This window comes from Myotis davidii, unplaced genomic scaffold (genome assembly GCF_000327345.1).
Source record: "Myotis davidii unplaced genomic scaffold, ASM32734v1 scaffold1316, whole genome shotgun sequence".
Taxonomy (NCBI): domain Eukaryota; kingdom Metazoa; phylum Chordata; class Mammalia; order Chiroptera; family Vespertilionidae; genus Myotis; species Myotis davidii.
Genome location: NW_006287901.1, coordinates 582477 through 596876, shown reverse-complemented (window position 1 = coordinate 596876; position 14400 = coordinate 582477). Strand labels below are relative to the sequence as shown.

General features: G+C 40.8%; 1 protein-coding gene across 1 annotated transcript in view; it reads right to left on the bottom strand.

The window, feature by feature from the left end:
- DGKI (diacylglycerol kinase iota) overlaps window positions 1–14400 on the bottom strand; it is a 268750-nt gene that overhangs the window by 15890 nt on the left and 238460 nt on the right. Inside the window, exons 30-31 of the mRNA XM_015561238.1 lie at window positions 8011–8048; window positions 4459–4579 (exon numbers count right to left, since the gene is read on the bottom strand). Coding sequence (XP_015416724.1) covers window positions 4459–4579; window positions 8011–8048 — 159 coding nt within the window. The remainder of the gene's footprint in view (window positions 1–4458; window positions 4580–8010; window positions 8049–14400) is intronic.

Here is a 14400-nt window from a genome sequence, read left to right as displayed (position 1 = left end):
CAAAATGCAGGCCCGCTGCCCAGTGTCCACCCCATAGGCTCTTCCATTGCATACCCCGGTTCTTAGGAATGCAACTTTATCCACATTGCACTGTATTATATATGATGTGTCTTTGTCACGTGCATCTTTTAATTTGCTTCCCACACCAAGGCATCCAAATCCCCTTTGCTATTCCTTCCACCTCCCCACGGCCTCTCTCTGTTCGGTCTTCATTTCCCATTAGTCTCCCTGACGCTGCCAGCAGACCATTCCAAATCCTCCAGTGGCCCAGGACAAAAGCTGCGCAGATTTGGGGAGAGCTGGCACTGGGAACTCTAACAGCACCGTCATCCTGTCCCAGCGGGATGGTGGTCGTTTCTCTCGGGGAACCAGGGGTAGAAAAGGGGGGGAGGTAAAAAAAGAAAAGAAAGACTGAAGGCAGAAACAGAGGGAAGACAAAATAAGCCATTGAAATCAAAAAAGAAATGCATGAGTGAGATTTCTATCAGGAAACACGGTAGGGGGCAACAGGGTGGGAGTGGGGAGAAAAAAAAACACACAAAAGAGCAAACATGTGCAGGGTGGTAAAAGACAAACCACACAAAAGTCCTTTCCAGGGTAAAACCAGGGAGGAGGGAGCGGGTTAAAAAGATGGTTGAAAGGAGTTGAAAAGCAGGAACCGCTGGGGGGATTCTCAGCTGGAATCCCTCTGCATCTTCCTTTCCCCACCCTGTCCCTTCCTCCTCCTCTTTTCAACCCTCCAAATGCCCAAATTCCAGCTTTTCATAAAGGAAAGCAGCATGTTGTGAATTTGAGACAAGAAGTCCCAAAGAAGATGCAGGAGGAAAAAATTCAAGACTCCTGCGGTTTTTCAGAACGTAGCGCACATCACATGCCCCCAGGCCCCAGCCCGGTTTAAAAAGAGTCCTTAGAAGAGAAATACATTGCTGAATGTGGTGGCTGGGAGCATAATCTCCCTGAATCCTCTTCAGGGGCTGTCCTCCTGACGGGGGACCCCACGGCTCACCATAAATATCCAATGAAGAAGACACAGCAGAGGGGACAGAAAGGACAAGTAAGCAAACAGGCCACATACAATTTCCATCATGTGCCTTGACAAGAAAGGGCCCCTGATTTCTCAGAAGCCTTGTCATTAAAGGCATCTTTATGGTCAGGTTTTTTACAAACAAACAAACTGTTTTTAGGATTTAAAACTCATATGAAGCCACAGGAAAGACTTGACCCAAATGAAAAACAAAAAAACCACTAAAACTTTAAGAGAGATTCAGGCTTCAAGACTAGGAGGAGTGTTCCTCTTTATCTTTAGCACAGTGTAAAATCTTTCTTTGCTTTTAAAAGAAGTTTATGTGAATTCAAACTGCTCAGACCCCTCTATAGAACACAGAAAGGGACAGGCTGTCCATGTACTTATCTCTGACTTCAGGAGCAGGATAATTTAAAGGGGTTTCTATCATTTATCATAGATGAGTCGTTCTGCAAAGATGGTTTTCCCCGAATATACAGGTTAATACAGATTGTATCAGTAACTAAAAATATTAAAACAAACAACAATAAAAATAGACGAGCTGAAGTGCGTAGCTGTTAAGGAACCTGGTGAATTAGGCTGATTATGTCCAAAGGTCCATCAGAGATCCTGGTGAAGCAGGGAGGGTATAAGACATGACCATGGGAACTGTTTGCCTGTGAGTGACGTTGGGGTGATTACAGGAATCTGAAGTTTTTTCTCATGAGCATCACTAGTAAACAACTTGTTTAGAAAATCTAACCAAGAGAACTGGAAAAATAAGCTCTCTCCCCGAAGGAATTAATAAATTCCTTGGTGTCCTTCAGTTTTGATAGAGAGCTGCATCCTGTGATACAATCTTTGCAGCAGATACTGGAGGTGGAAGAGAAACTCCCTAAGTATCTAATGCCAGGCTTTGGACAAAGCAGTGAGACTGACATGCTAGCTGGACTTCATGCAGGCAAAGCATGTGTGTACCTATTTCTCATTGGGCTTAGGAACTCCAACCCCTATGAGTGTGGGCTACAATGGGAAGAGTATTAGAGAAATATCATCTCAAGCCTCATCACTCATGCCCCTGGGAAGACTCAACTGAGGAGCGGGTTTTCGTTTGTTTTTAGTGTATGCATCAAATATTGCATGGGACATACCTATGCTAAAAAGGGGAGAAACTTGTTTAAGAACTTGTGATGTTAAAGAACTGTTATTGCTAAGCAACCTTAGGACCCAGAACCAAGGGAAATATAAAAGCTGAGCTCCAAGGATTTCAGGTAGATCAGTAGTTCAGGACATTGAGAAGGTAGGGTCATCATTTCCAGGTGAAGAAGATGGAGAGCAGGGGAGGGTGGTAGATTAAATTCTGACACAATTGATTTGTAGCTCCTTCCATGAAGCAGTGGGCTCTATTCCCCCCCTCTCTTTGTCGGGACCAGCTCTATGACTTGTTTTGACTAACAGAATGCTGCAGAGGATACAGAACTTTCCAGTCCGGCCTCAAGGTGTCCGGAAGCTCTCATTCTCTCCTCCTGAAACCCTAGGACCATCGTGTTGTGAAGAAGCCTGAGATGAAAAACCAGGTACAGAGAAAGACTCAGGTGTCCTGGCCATTCCAGCCACCCCAACTGAGAGCCCCAAACATGTGACAGGGTCTGTCTCTTCTGTACAGATTCAGTCAAAATTGTAGCTGGTTACAGCCTCGTGAGTGAGAGACCCAGGGAGACGCCCACAGGTAACGGATACAGAGAAGAACCTGGAAGTAGGGGAAGTGCTAGTTCTTCCGGAGAGGTAAAGGAAAAGAGAGGGATAGAGGGTTCCTAACCTGTGTTATCACTCAACTAGGTCTCAGTGGCTCACCTAACTCCAGAGAGGGCACGTAAGTATGGAGTAGCCTAAGGATGCGAACAAGCACTCAGTCTCATTGGGTAAAGGGCAAACTAGAAAGAAAGGATTGAGAATGATCAAGAAGACAGCAACTACAGCCAAGCCTGCATGGCTTAGAGGTTGTGTTGATCTATGAACCAGGAGGTCACAGTTTGATTCCCGGGTCTGGGCTCTGGCGGCCTATGGATGATTTTCTCTCATCAATGATGTTTCTATTTCTCTCCCCCTCTCCCTTTCTCTCTGAAATTTATATTAAAAAAAGGAAGAAAATGAAAAACAAAAACAAAAACAAGATGGCAACCTTACAAGACCCTTGTAAAAAAAAATGAAAAAAATAATAAGATGGCAACCTTACAAGACCTTTATAAAGATTCGATGATGTATTTAGTATAAGCATCTGGCAAAGAAGTGTGCTTGATAATGGTAACTGTGTTTTGTCTGCCTATATCGCCACCATCTTCTTTCCCCTAGTCCCCTATGCAACTGTTTTAAATTTAATTATGCCTATGATGATGATTTTTTTTTTCTTTAGCCTGCAATTGCTTGAAAACAGTGACTGTATTTTATTTGTATGTGTGTACTGGTCTACAACATGTAGTTCTTACTAGGCACTCCACAAATATTTGTTGAATGATTAACTGAATGAATGAATGAATGAAATAAGCTGTTTGCTAAATTGAATTAAAAGAAGAGCAGGAACGAGTGTGACTATCTACTATGCTTTCTATTTACAGCCCAAATTTGGATGCAAAGTGGGTTGGCCACAGGCTCACTGCTAGGGCTCACAGCAAAGCTTCCAGGACCTCTCAGAGCTAAAGACTATTCCACTCTCTCCTGTGAAAACAGTCAAGCCAGGCAGATCTCACCCCCCGCCTCCCTTATTCCTATTCTTTGTCCTAGAAACACTATAAACAAGGAAAGCTGTTACGAATGGTCAAGATGTGGTATTCAGCACATGTGTGTATGCCTCTGAAGGGCTTTTAGAGGAAGATGCTAAAAACTACAAGCTGCTTCCAGCAAATGATATAGCATCAAATTAGAGATGCAGGAGGAAGCTGCCCAGGAGGTGAGCATGTCCTGCCGCAGAGGACGTGAGGCTACCAGACGTTTCTGAGAGAATGAAGTGTGACTTGAGTTGAAAAGATGAGATTCAAAGAGCAAAACATAAATAAAAGACTAGAAAGACAGGATAAATACTCTCATTAATCCTGAGAATGATTGGCTACAAATATAGATTAGATACTTGTCCCAACCAGTTAACTTCCCAAAACATAAAAGATCTTCCCCAAACAATAAAGCATATTATCCAGGCTGCATTGGTTTTTGTACATTATTTTTTTAATGAATACGCCCCCAAGTACCCTGTAATGATCTTGATATGAAAATTATTTCTACTCATTGACTGGCTAAGGGTACCCCATGGCTGAGTGGTCTACTACAATCCCGCTGTCTCAAATAATCCGAGAGTCATCTAGAAGTTGGAGAGCATTTCCACCATTCTGAAGCTGGCCTGGGTGGAAGTCAACTTACTAATTCAATCTGTTTGCTGGGTAAGTGATCTTGTGCCTACTCACCGTGATCAAGGATATATTTCACAATTTCCCCGTTGCCGGTTTTAGCTGCGTGGTGAAGGAGTGAACAGTGGTCTGGTCCCTGAATTAGCAGACTGCCTCCATTTTTATAGCTTTCTATTAGCTGAAAAAGAGACAGATAAAAAGAAGCTCAGACAGAGGCCGGAACAAGAGAAACAGCTCACTGGTGATAAAATAAGAACAATGCAGCAAACCACAAATATTTCTAGCCTCAGAGGACACAGAAACGTCAGAGAGATGAAGTAATCTTCCTCGATTGTGTGATAACTCAAATAGATGGCCAGTGTCTCACTAACTCCTGAGAGGGCATATAGGTGTTGAACATCCTAAGAAACTGAAATATACTGAATCACTTATATATTTTCCTGTGTGTGTTTTTTTTCTTTTTTTTTCTTGTCTGGGCACTGGTGCCTGTAACAAGGGAATGGAGGGTGGAGAAGAGAATAAGTTTCCCTACTTTGGCTCAGCTTTTTCTTGAGCGAAAGAATAATTATAGGCAGGATTAGTGTGGTGTCTGGTAGGTAACTCCTTTCCTGTCCCTCAGTTTTTGTTTAATCTCTAATAAACCTAGCTCCATAGAAGCGCCTTCCCATTTCCCTGTGAGAGATCACTGCACGCGAGCACACAGCATACACACACGCACACACAGGTATAGCTCCCTTCTTCATCCAGTTCTGCAGCCCAGCCGGTATGCATTCTGTTAATCACCCAACACCTACTCAACAAGGCTAGAGGTGATCTGCAGGATGAGAAACAGATTCAGAGAAAATAGTAGTAGAAACTCAAAATATCTCAAATATGAAACAGACTAGGGGAAAAAACAGATTTTGCATCTTGAGAATAAGGTAGCTAATGAGGACACAGTCTAAGTTTATGAAATATTAAACATTATAGAAAGTGTAAATGGGTCCCTAGTCTCTAAACTATGATATATCAGGATAAGAAGAGCCTTTGGATCTTCTAAAATGTAGTTTTAGGACAAATGCCAAACAAATAACCCAGCAGGCAATAAGCAAAAGGAATGTGTCTACCACCAAGAAGTTAGATGGCACATTATAAAAAAAATCAACATCTCCTACGGTTCAAAGTTCAACCTTCTATTCAGATGCAGCCATAGCACTGCCAAGTATCAGATGCCAAGGAAGCAGATGAAGACACACAGCCACTGGCCTCAGAGACCTCACAGTCCATGGGAGAGACAGATGTGGAAAGAATTATACCGGAATGGGGAGGACCATGATGGGCTACCATGGAGCACCAGGAAAGCATGAAGTGGGGGATGGAAGACTTCCTAGGAAATAGATTCAAAAAAGAGTAGTTGAATGGAAATCAGGAACTTTCACCCTACACCAGGGCAGTAGGAAGAAGTAGCTAATAGTTTTCCGGTTAAGAGAAAACGAAGAGAATCCTGTTTTGTTTCACTGCATTGTCTCACAGTGACAGTCCCTTACCGGGAACAGGTCCACAAGGGATTCGGCTCAACCGAGTAGCACAGACCCAATCCATCAGCTGCCTTGATTCTGCCTTTCTGTGGTGTTTTTAGACACTGAGCAGTAAGTTAGTCCATGGGTACCTCATGCAGCCCAGCTGCTCAAGACAGCTTTCCCACTGGGATGGCTCCTGGGGTCTTTTGTTTTCTGCTCATTTGTGCATTCTCTCTCTCTCTCTCTCTTTCTCTCTCTATCAGCCAGTTTAATATTTATTTTGCTTTCTACATGGAATAGGAAAATGAAAGAAAATGGAGAAGAAAAAATGGGAGAAGAAAAATACGAGAAAAAAAGTAAGAAAGAAAAAGAAAAGAGTAAAAAAAACCCCACCTAATTCCCCTGTATTTCATCTCTCCGTAAACAAGGTATTCTTGCATTCTTTCTTAGCCATTTTGGAAATAATTGGAATAGAGAATGTAATAAGACAACTGACTGAATATAGTTATTTCCTATATCTCAAATAATTCTCTATTAAGTACAAAATATTGTGGCGATATACCCACAGACCTGGAAAATTCATTGCCTAGACTAAAATCACATACAAAATAAAATGAAAAGGTTTCAAATGCACTATTTCCAGGGTTACATGTTGAAAGATGACTGTTTATCAAGATGCTAGCAACTGTCTCACCGTTTTCTGCTAGTGACCTGTTAAAAATGGAGCAGAGGGCCAGGCTGTTACAGCCCAGTGGTTGAAGCATCGACCTATGAGCCAGGAGGTCAAGGTTTGATTCCCTGTCAGGACACGTGCTCCGGGTGCGGGCTTGATCCCCAGTAGGGGGCGTGCAGCAGGCAGCCGATCATTCTCTCTCATTGATATTTCTATCCTTCTCCCTTCCTCTTTCTCTAAAATCAATAAAAACCTATTTTAAAAAATAAATGGAGCACAGAGTGTCTCAGTTTATTTGACAGTTGTGCCTCAGAAGAAACTGTGTTCAATGGCAGTGCTTCTCAGCTTTCTTTAAGGCTTTTGGTTTCTGGATCTGCAATGGCACCACAGGCTGGTGAGGAAGGCATAGCCTGGGCCCTTAGGGAGCTGCCCATATTACAGAGCTGATCAATGGCAGTGTGGGCTTTACAAGGATAGATGGGCAGGCATAAGTCCCAAGGCCTGAAAAGGATATGGGACCAACTATAGCTTTTAGAATAGTTATAAACTGTATTATACGTTATAACAAATATTTACATTTCTACAATGTCTAGCTCTTAAAAATACACAGACTAACACTATGCTAATAAAATAGCCAACACTTTAGAGTCCTTTCTATGTAATAGGAATAGTCAAGAGCTTTACTTGTTTTATTACATTTGATCCTCACAAAGTGAAGAGAGAGACAATACTATTATTCCATTTTAGAGATGATGAAAGTGAGGTACAAAGATAAACAGTTGTTCAAAATCATGCATATAGGAAATGGCAGGGCTGAGATCTGAACCCTGGCGGTCTGACTTCAGAATTGGCATTCACTCTAGAGGCAGTGGTGGACACTTCCTTCCCTCTAAATTAAAATTCACCAGAAAGCAAAAGAACAAATTGAACTGTTTTGGTTTACCATGATTCCCAAAATACAAAACTGTAATAATGTTGGAAGACATAGGCTCTGGCCTGAGGAATGTATTTCTGGTTGTTGACCAGATAATTCTTACACTTGCATTTATTTCAAGACCTGTCTAAAAAGAAATCTTTAAACTTCCAATATCAGCTTTCAGAGAAGAGGAATTCTGGGCACTGTGAGCAGTGTGTCCTGGGGACATGCAGTCCATTTTTACTCGTGAAGGCAAATTGCATGGTTATCTTACAGAAACCTTTTGCTGTTAAGAAGCATGGAGATGCTGGGAGGACTCCCCTAATCCTCTCTGTTTAATTCTCAAAAAAAAAAAAGAAAAGAAAAAAGAAAGAAAAAGCATCCTTCCTCTTTCTACTCAGCCAGCACAGGCAGGGGGTCTGATAAATGACATATGGGTTCATGAAAGTTTGGTGTGAAATGATATTGACTTAAAGTTCTTAAAAATCAGCAAAAAATTTGGTAGTAGGAAGATGGCTTACCTTCATAAGATCACCAGTTATTACTGCCTGCAAAATTGCTGTGAAAGACAAAAGAGAGATGTCTCATTAGTAGAAGACCCTCTCCTTAAAATACTAAAAAGGTCTGGATCCATATTTTGCATACATTGTCTACAGTGGAGGCAGGGACCAGGGAAGGAGAAACATGCCAAAGGTTGAATCTTGGAATAGACTAAGGTCTTCTTTGCAGCCCTTCCCTACCTGGGCCCCATCCCCTGTATAATTCTAGAGCCTACCAGAGTCCCCGCTGGCCCTGGTACAACAAAGAGAACATGAAATTTGGAGTCACACAGATTGGGTTCAGATCTTAACTCTGACACAAGCTGTGGAACACTGAGTGAACCATTTAACCCCTCTGAACCTCAGTTTCCACATCTGTAAAACAGCAAGTCTAAATTTTGTAGGAATCCTGAAGGTATCAACTAAATCATATAAACATTTCTAACTCTTCCACTGATGCCTAATTATCATTGTTTTTCCCCCCTCTTTCCATTTCCTTCCACTCTGTCGTCCTCTTGGGGTTCAAAAAATCACCAGTAATTTGTTGGTGTGTTTTGTAATGATAAATAAATACCCACTGCTATGGAAATAAAGGGGACTAGAGAGAGTGAAGAGGAACCACATATATTTTAATTATGTTTTGAAGAAAATAGTCATGTGTTAAGCATCTAATTCAATGGTGACTCTTACAGAAAGAATTCTAAAAGTCTTGGTTAACCTAAACTAATTGTCCTTGGAGGAAAAAGAGAAGAGTATGTGCATGTCATGTGGGGTGTAGAAGAGGAATGAGAAAATATGACTGATAAAAGAGGAACAGAATATACCTATGTCTAAGGGCAATTATGGTTTCTAGAGGGATTATATGCATTAGGTTGGAAATGGTGGCTTTCGAAATATAAATATCTAAAACTACACCAAGGATAGATTATTTTAGGCTTTAATGTCACAAAAATTTAGAAGAAAATAATGTATTTTTCAAAGTGTCAATTTATTGTTCTTGTTTGAGTCGTCTCCCATTATAGGGTTAGCCAACAACTCAGTATCATGCACCAAAGTACATGGAGCCTTTGACAGGCCCTGAGCAAAGACCTCCAAACTTTCATACGGAGCATTGACGAGCCCTGAGGGACCAGAGGCAAAGGACCGGAGGCATGTTAAACTCATTCACTGGCCCACGACCCAGTGCCTTCCCTCTGATCAAAGCAGAAGCCTTGAAAACCCACGGAAATGGTGAGGGCTGCTTGAACACGGAGGAAGAAGGGAGAAGAAAGAATAGAGGAAAAGCGGGGAACAGGAAAGAGAGGGAAGAATGTTTCCAGAACAAGCTGTAAGCAACGTACTCATTCCATCTCCCTAAGGCACATGCACAATGCTGTGTACATCTCAATGCACAACAGGTAGTTGTTGGACGGGCTAAAAAGATGGCAAAGAGAAAGGCGAAAAGGAGAGAGATAAAAATAAGACAAAAGGAGTTAATAAAATATTAGGTCAAAAGAACCTAAGAAAATGTGTCTCATTCTTCATATTATGGATGGACACTGGGGTTCAGAGTAAAGTGACTCTCTTGGGGCATAGAGCTAGTGGTCGTCTAGTCATCACCATCATGTAGGTCCCTGTGTCCAGTCCAGGTCTCTATCTAGTGCCCTCTGTGACCTCACAATGCAAGGTCTACTAGAGGCGTATAGAAAATAGAAGAAAATAGTCTCTATAGGTTATAAAGCTTATAGTGTTGTGGAAAAGGCACTGGATTGGAGTGTTAATTCTAATATCTGTAATTTACTAGATAAGTTTAACAGCTGTCCTGCTCATCTCTCTGTAGTAGGGATAAAACAAACAAACAAAAAAGCTTTATAAATAGATATGTTATATTACCAGAGGGGTAGCTTTCAGGACTTTTGAGACTATACATGAAAATGGCATGCAAACACTTCAGAAAGGAGCCTAGCAACAGGGTAAAATTGGTGTGTGGAGACACGCAGACATAGCTCTGTTAATACAGTGCCCATCAGGTGAAGGCACAGCTGAAGGGGCCAAAGGGACGCTGTGTAACTCCAAGATGTAAAGCCTACCTCAGAGACAGGGAGGGAGAGGTCAAAGAAAATATTAGTGATTGCAAGTATAAGAAAACAAGTCAGCTTGGACTTTTATGCTACGGGATGCTCTCTTCACTGAAGTAGATTACCCATATTAGGAAAGAATTGAGGTAAGGGAAATTGCCTGAGCGGGCAGTTAATGCAGAGCTGAAACTCACACACACTTGTTCAAAGCAGCATACAGCCTATGGTTTTCAAGATCATATTAAAACCTTTCCCAGAAATTAAAAGAAAAAAAAAGAGAGAAATAGAGAAAAAAAGTAATAAAGGAGAGAGAAAAGAAAAATGAATTCATTAACTTAAAGCACTTGTGTAATAAAATTTGGTGTAAGTAATAAATCAAGACAATGAAGGAATTCCCCAGGACCAAGACTATTTAAGTAAAAAGTGAACGGAAGGAAGGAAGGATGGAAAAAAGGGAGGGGAGGAGAAAGGAAAGGGGGAGGGAGGGAAGGATGGAGGGAAGGAGGGAAGAAGGAAGGAAGAAAGGAAGGAAGGAAGAAAGGGAGAAAGGAAGAAAGGGAGGAAGGAGAAGCTGGGGGGGGGGATTTATTGGCTAACTTTGGAGTTCAATAAGAGTTTCTTAGATGAAGTAAAGCTTAAGCCAACTCTTCCATGATAAGTAGAAGTAATTAGCAAAGGAGGTTTGGAAAATTCTTGCAAAATAAAGGTAGGATATGAACAAAGACCTGGAAGTTACAAGTCATGGTGTCTGAGGGAACCTGCAAAGAGCTGCATGTGAACACATCGGAGGTGGAGAGTGGTCTCAGGCAATGTGCCACAGTCACAGGGACCACTCCAGTGAGCACCATTTATGTCAGGAGAAGGCACTTGGACTTTATCTCAGGGGATGAGATTCTATTGAAGAGTTAAAAGTACATGAATGTTCTTAAGCATGCCAGTATGACTCTGCTCCTCCCCTCCTAGAAACCTGCTCTCAGCTCATGTTCTCCAGATTGCCCACATTATAGCCCCCTTCAGTTTCTACCCCAGACTCATCACAAGCATTGTGATTTATGTCTGTTCATTTCCAACAGCCTCCCAGCTTAAAGTCCACATGAGCAGGTAGAAGATCATATAACAGAATCATAACCACGAATAATTTCCAATTGCACTGGAGATAGAAAGCATGAATATTTATTTTAAGTCAAGCAATACACCCAAGGGTAGCTATTATGCAAACATTATTAAGCACAAGGCACACTTCTCTCTCCTGATTAATGTCCTTCTCCATGAACACTGTTGTTGAAAATTTCCTCTGCATAAAAAAAAGCCTGAATCCATTAGTCGCAACTCCAGATAATAACCTTCTGAAAGATCGAGCTCAAAAAAATAATAATTGAGTTGTTCTGATTATAGTATTATCCCTTATTTCTTGAGCTCTGGGCTTGCCTTCTTGCCTGTCTTAAAACTCCTTTACATTGAAGAAGCAATGCCCCAAGTGCAAAGAAGCAAAAGAAGTCAAATTATTAACGGAACAAAAGGTTGATAAGTAAATGAATAAATTCTGAGTTGTTCTGATTATAGTATTATCCCTTATTATTTCTTGAGCTCTGAGCTTGCCTTCTTGCCTGTCTTAAAACTCCTTTATATTGAAGAAGCAATGCCCCAAGTGCAAAGAAGCAAAAGAAGTCAAATTATTAACGGAACAAAAGGTTGATAAGTAAATGAATAAATTCCTGGACAATTAACATCACATAAACTTCCATAGTAAGACAGAAATGTAAGGGGGTAGAGCACTGAGAACTGTGCCATTTTTAGAGGTTAGAAGATGAATCATTAGTTCACATGAAATGATTTCTTCTTCCGTCAGTGCTATGCCTTCCAATAAATGGCTATCCAGTAAACATCCCGAGGCAGAATACTAGAACTGAGAAGTCAAGATGGCCAGGAAGGAATCTGTTTTCAGTCTCTCTTCCTGAGACCTGGATTCCCCAGAGTCAAGACATCCTCAGACATCCATGCATGGAAGAAAAAAATGGCCTATCCCCTGGAATCAGTGTAGGGACAAACCAGTCCCCGGGGCTGCTGGCTGGCCTGCTCTTGCCATGCCAAACTCTGTCAGGGATGTGGAAATATAACTACAAAATACACACCATCCTCTCAGGGAACTGACATTTTGGCAAGAAATCCAAACTAGGAAGGGATATAGTGTAATTGAATCTAGACTTATACTGACTGGGTTTAAGCCATTAACTAGATATAACCTTGGGTTAGTTACCAAGCTTAAGTCCTCTTATTAGGAAAATGGAGATCAAGTGGGTTCTTTTGAGCCTCTGCCTTGCAAATAAGCTCAAGGAACAGAGAATCTGACCACTACAGTCTGTGTAGAACACCATGGAATGCTGATTTTTTAACCCCAATACACTGAGAAAGCACCATTTTGCATCTGTGAGATGAGGTTAGACGAAGGCCAATTACAGCTCTAGAATTTGGCCTAGGACTACTTCCATAGGGATACTTTACAGCTGTGATTCTTGCTTTGCAGATGAAAATATTTAAGAACAAAACATACACAGAACTTGGCAAAGCCACATATTTGCTTGTGATTCTCAATAAATCAACTAAAATAACTACATTATTATATATCAAATAGAGTTTCAATAAAATAGTCTATTGAAAAATTTTAATCTTTCAGGTTCAGTTACTTTCAAATTTTTAAATAATTTTTTGCCAAATTTCTTCTCCTAATGACAGAAATCACTGGAATCTTTTTTTCTTAATTCTGGGGAAAAAATTAAAAGTAAAAACAAAAACCACTGAACAAAGAGAGGCTTGTGGAGACTCGGGGGGCAAAATCAGTTGACTCACTGGAAATCATAAATATATATCTAACTTTGCCAAGTTCTCCATATATTTTACTCCTAAATATTTTTATCTGCAAAGCAAGAATGACAGCCTAAAATGACCCTTTCAGAAGTTGTCATATTCCACATTCTGCAGCCGTATTTAGCCTTAGGCTAACCCTCTCCATTCATAAATGAGGAAACTGGGCCTTGAGAAGTGACTTGACATTTCCAAGGTCACACAGTTAGAATCCAGCTCATGAAAAAAGGGATTTAGGTTATTTAATTTTATTTTTTGTTTCTTTTCTTTTATTGTTTCTAACCTCTGGCTCACAGTTCTTTCCACCACGCAATTTCTCCTTGGTTTAACTTGGAGCAGGATGGACAAAAGTGAAAACAAATGGCCCCAAATAAACGTTTCATGAATTCATCACATACAAAATGAAGTCAATTTGTGGCTTTCAGTGGCGATTCTATCATGCCAAAGGAGACACTGAATAGTGAGCACACCAGGGCAAATGTTATGTTTACATTTTCCTCGAGCTCAACATGACTGGAGTCTTCATACTTTTCCTTTATTAAATGTTACTTACTGCTTCGCCACCAGAAAGCTGGCACTGACAGCTGCCTAAGCACCCACTTCTGTGACGTTCATATTCTGCATAGATTTTCCATAGCAGATTTATTTCTCTGCTTTATGAGTAGCGTTGGCTACCCACAGTACATGAGCAACAAACTGTGAAGGCTTAGCTCCCCAAAATGAAATTTAAGATAATCATCAAACACAGCAAAGGTAATCTAACACACACACTGTGATTATGCTAATTAGGCATAGATGAGAAACAGTTTGTGAAAATGACTGTAATTAATATTATTTTGCATAGTCATATCAAACAAGTCTAAGATGAGGTGAGAAAAAGGAGCATTTAAATATTTCTAAAGACTTCTGCATTTTAATGAAGGCCTAGAGGAGGTTTTGAAAGTTGATAATAAGATATGTGTCAAGTTATTTGTTAATAACAATAGGTTAAAATTTGGAGAGTTTTTTTATAATATAGAAAAGTTCCAAGATTATTCTTATAATAACAAACACATTTGTATCGGTTCTCTGTTAGCAAACCATCCCAAAACAGAGATATTTAAAACAACAATGATTTATTTTTATCAAAAATGTGCAATTTGGGCTGGATTCAGCAGAAACAGTTTGTCTCTGTTCCACCTGGCATCAGCTGGGGCAGCTGAAAGCTGAGAGATCCACTTTCAAAATGGTAACTGAGTGCTGGCTTCAGCTGGGAGTTTTGGTTCCTCTTGTGTGGGTTTCCTCCTGAAATGGTGGCTGAGTTTCAAAAGCAACCTTCATAAGGAGAGCCTAATGGAAGTCATGTTGCCTTGGAAATCACATGGTATCACTTCTGCTGTCATCTCAACTTTGCTCACATTCAGGAGAGAGGACGTAGACCCCATATCTTAATGGAAAGAATGTAAGTCATTTT